Genomic DNA, 2,907 nt, shown 5'->3' with positions numbered 1-2,907 from the left:
CCTTAGCTTGGCCATTACCTTGGGGGTAATAAATGGAAGACCAATGTTGTGTGATTTTGAATTTCTTGCATAGTTCCTTGAGGTATTTGTTCTTGAATTGTCCTCCATTGTCAGTAATGACTGAGGATGGTACACCATATCTATAGATGATGTAGTTTGTGATAAAAAGTGCTACAATTTTTCCATCAAAAATTATGAGAGGTACTACCTCTACCCACTTCGTAAAGTAATTTGTAGCCATGATAATGAACTTATGTCCATTAGAGGAGCTTGGGTGGATCTGTCCCACCAAGTCAAAGTGATGCAGAGTTACACACCGGAAGTGTACTCTTGGTCTAGGTTGCACTTAGACCCTTCAAACAAGCCAAACTTGCTTCTAGCCTTAGAGAATCCTTAAAGGACCCTTCCACTCTTGGCAAATAACCTTCTCACAAGGTTTGACAACCTTCTCAATGCAAGGAATAGGTAAGCAAAGTCTGCTCCCAATTTGTCTTTAGGAATAGTATCCCTCAACTAGGCCAAAAAAAGGATCTATGCCTTAGGCCTCTCAACCACTTGATCTGATGATCAACACACCTTCACATATCCCAATGTACTCTGAATCAACAACTTTTCAGATTCCCACACTTCTGTAATACACCCAACCAATACCTACCTAGTGAATCCTAGTAGGTCAGCAAAACCTGAAATTCAGCAATATCTTTTGATTTCCCCAAACGACTTGGCAAATAAAATAGAGTTTCAGATACCCTTTTGACTCCCCTTAAAGACCTCCAAATCTTAAAATCTCACTCCACTCCAGCATATCCCAACCTATGCAAAACACGCAGACCTAATAGGCCTAATTAGGCTTGGTTTGTTAAGCAAGTGCAAGGAAATGGGTACAAAGAATAAGATACTGACTTGGATGGTGTTAGGGAAGGTCTAAGACTTCCAATTCAACCCTTGGTTGCACTCCAATCAACCAAACTTCACAATTCTACTTCCAAATCTGAATTCCTAGTTCAAATTCTATGCCTAACTTGAACTAGGGCATCATTGAAACTTGGACTCCCACCATAGAAACTACTCCTACTCCTAGAATCAACAAATGGTACATGTATTCTCTCATATTATTGGGTTTTGTACCCCTGAGGCCAATTAGGTGCACTCTAATGGCTCATTTGCACAAAACCCTGATTTTAAGGAGGGTTTGGGACTGGTTTCACCCAATTTGCTCTAACTTTGTCCAAAATCCTTCAAATCACTCCAAATAAAATGCAATGAGTTAGTGGGACATGAAACTCTGCAAATCCACCATTAAACTTCTAGTCTCACGTCCGTACCACACGTGCAACCTCTGAAAGCAGCGAATTAAACAGAAAATAGGGAGTTCTTTATTCATTCAATGAAAAATCCGTACAATGAAGTTCCTCTGTTCTTTTGGGAAGAGGATCAATGTATTTATAGCCTAATGACACCTAAAAATCGACCTCCAAGGCAGTTAGAGGTCGAATGCAACTAATTTTCAAAAGTTGCACAGTTTTTTTGCAAAAGTTGTCAGCAACTTTTTGCAAAACTGCCGATATGAGCAACTTTTTATTTGAAGACTTCAAAACACATTCTAAACTTGATATTATTGAGAATCATGGCTATTTAGGCCATATGAAACCCTCATAAACACCTAAAACATATATACCCTATAGGCTACTTACATCCTTGGTTTATAAGGTCACCAAATAGGATGAAGTGCCTACACAAATGGGCTCATACTTATTCAAACCTTTCATAAAACTTCATAAAACCTCTAATTACATCCAAAGAGGTATGAGGAAGGATATCCCATGTAAAACCAATGAGTATTTCCATTACATGCTATTACATGCCAAGTTAGGCCATGTGGAACCATAACAAGTAATACCAAGAACAACCACAATGAAACACAATCAACTGAAACTATCATTGTAACCATCATGGCCCTTGACTAGATGAAGAATGAAGACAAGATGGAGTTTTATCCATTCCTCCAATACCAAGATTTGTGCTCTGCACCATACTACCCCTCTCCAAAAGAACTCAAGTCCCTTGAGTTGGGAATGGTGTTAAATTGATATCCTGCTTTCTCTATCTCTGCTTGAGTCATCCATGTTGCATCCTCCTTAGGTAACCCAACCCATTTGACCAGGTAAGTATAGTACGTGCCTCTTCGTGTCTCCATAGAAACTCTCTTGTCCAATATGCACTCAATTTGGAGTTTATGTGTCTTTGGCAATGCAACATCAGTAACCTGCTCTTCCAGACCTGTACCTGCATCCACAATATCAGTAGGTTCTTTGAAAGCAAACAAATCAGAGATATTAAAGATTGGTGACAATCCAACATCCGGTGGCAATTCAATTTTGTATGCATTGTTCCCACATTTTTGTAGGATCTTAAATGGACCAATTTTCTTTGCCATCAACTTGGTATGCTGTCCCTTTGGCATCCTCTCCTTCTTCAAATGGAAATATTGTAACCATCTAATAAACCAATTACAAGTTATGGTCTTTGTATCAAGACCCATTTTCTCTGTCATAAACCAGAAACAAAACTGGTAACCCTTCCTAGGGCATCACATAACGTTCACAAAATAAATTCAAATAACCCCAAACCAATTCCACATCATCCATTTGTGAGTCTAGTTTCTAAATCTGTAAGCCATTTATTTTTCCCATTCATATATAATTTTTCAAGCACAAATCCCTGCCTTCATCTTGAATGGATATCTTTAAAAACCAGTTTTCACTCAAATCTTCATAACTTTCACAAATCTATATAAAAACAATCCAAACCAAAAGGAAATGAAATTTAATTCATGTATCTTTCCAATGAATATATTTAGAGGTCTTTATTTTCCAAAATGTTACTTTACCAAACGTTTCAATCTGA

General features: G+C 37.9%; 1 protein-coding gene across 1 annotated transcript; it reads right to left on the bottom strand.

The window, feature by feature from the left end:
* Positions 1–2,035: 2,035 nt before the first annotated feature.
* LOC149533256 (uncharacterized) lies at positions 2,036–2,464 on the bottom strand. The gene has a single exon (XM_089805830.1). The coding sequence runs from the start codon at positions 2,462–2,464 to the stop codon at positions 2,036–2,038; it is 429 nt and encodes a 142-aa protein (XP_089661956.1).
* Positions 2,465–2,907: the final 443 nt, after the last annotated feature.

Source organism: Cupressus sempervirens, chromosome 10 (genome assembly GCF_028749045.1).
Source record: "Cupressus sempervirens isolate cs-2001-9-10 chromosome 10, ASM2874904v1, whole genome shotgun sequence".
Taxonomy (NCBI): domain Eukaryota; kingdom Viridiplantae; phylum Streptophyta; class Pinopsida; order Cupressales; family Cupressaceae; genus Cupressus; species Cupressus sempervirens.
The sequence above is the reverse complement of the archived record's forward strand: the minus strand, read 5'-3'. Positions and strand labels throughout refer to the sequence as shown.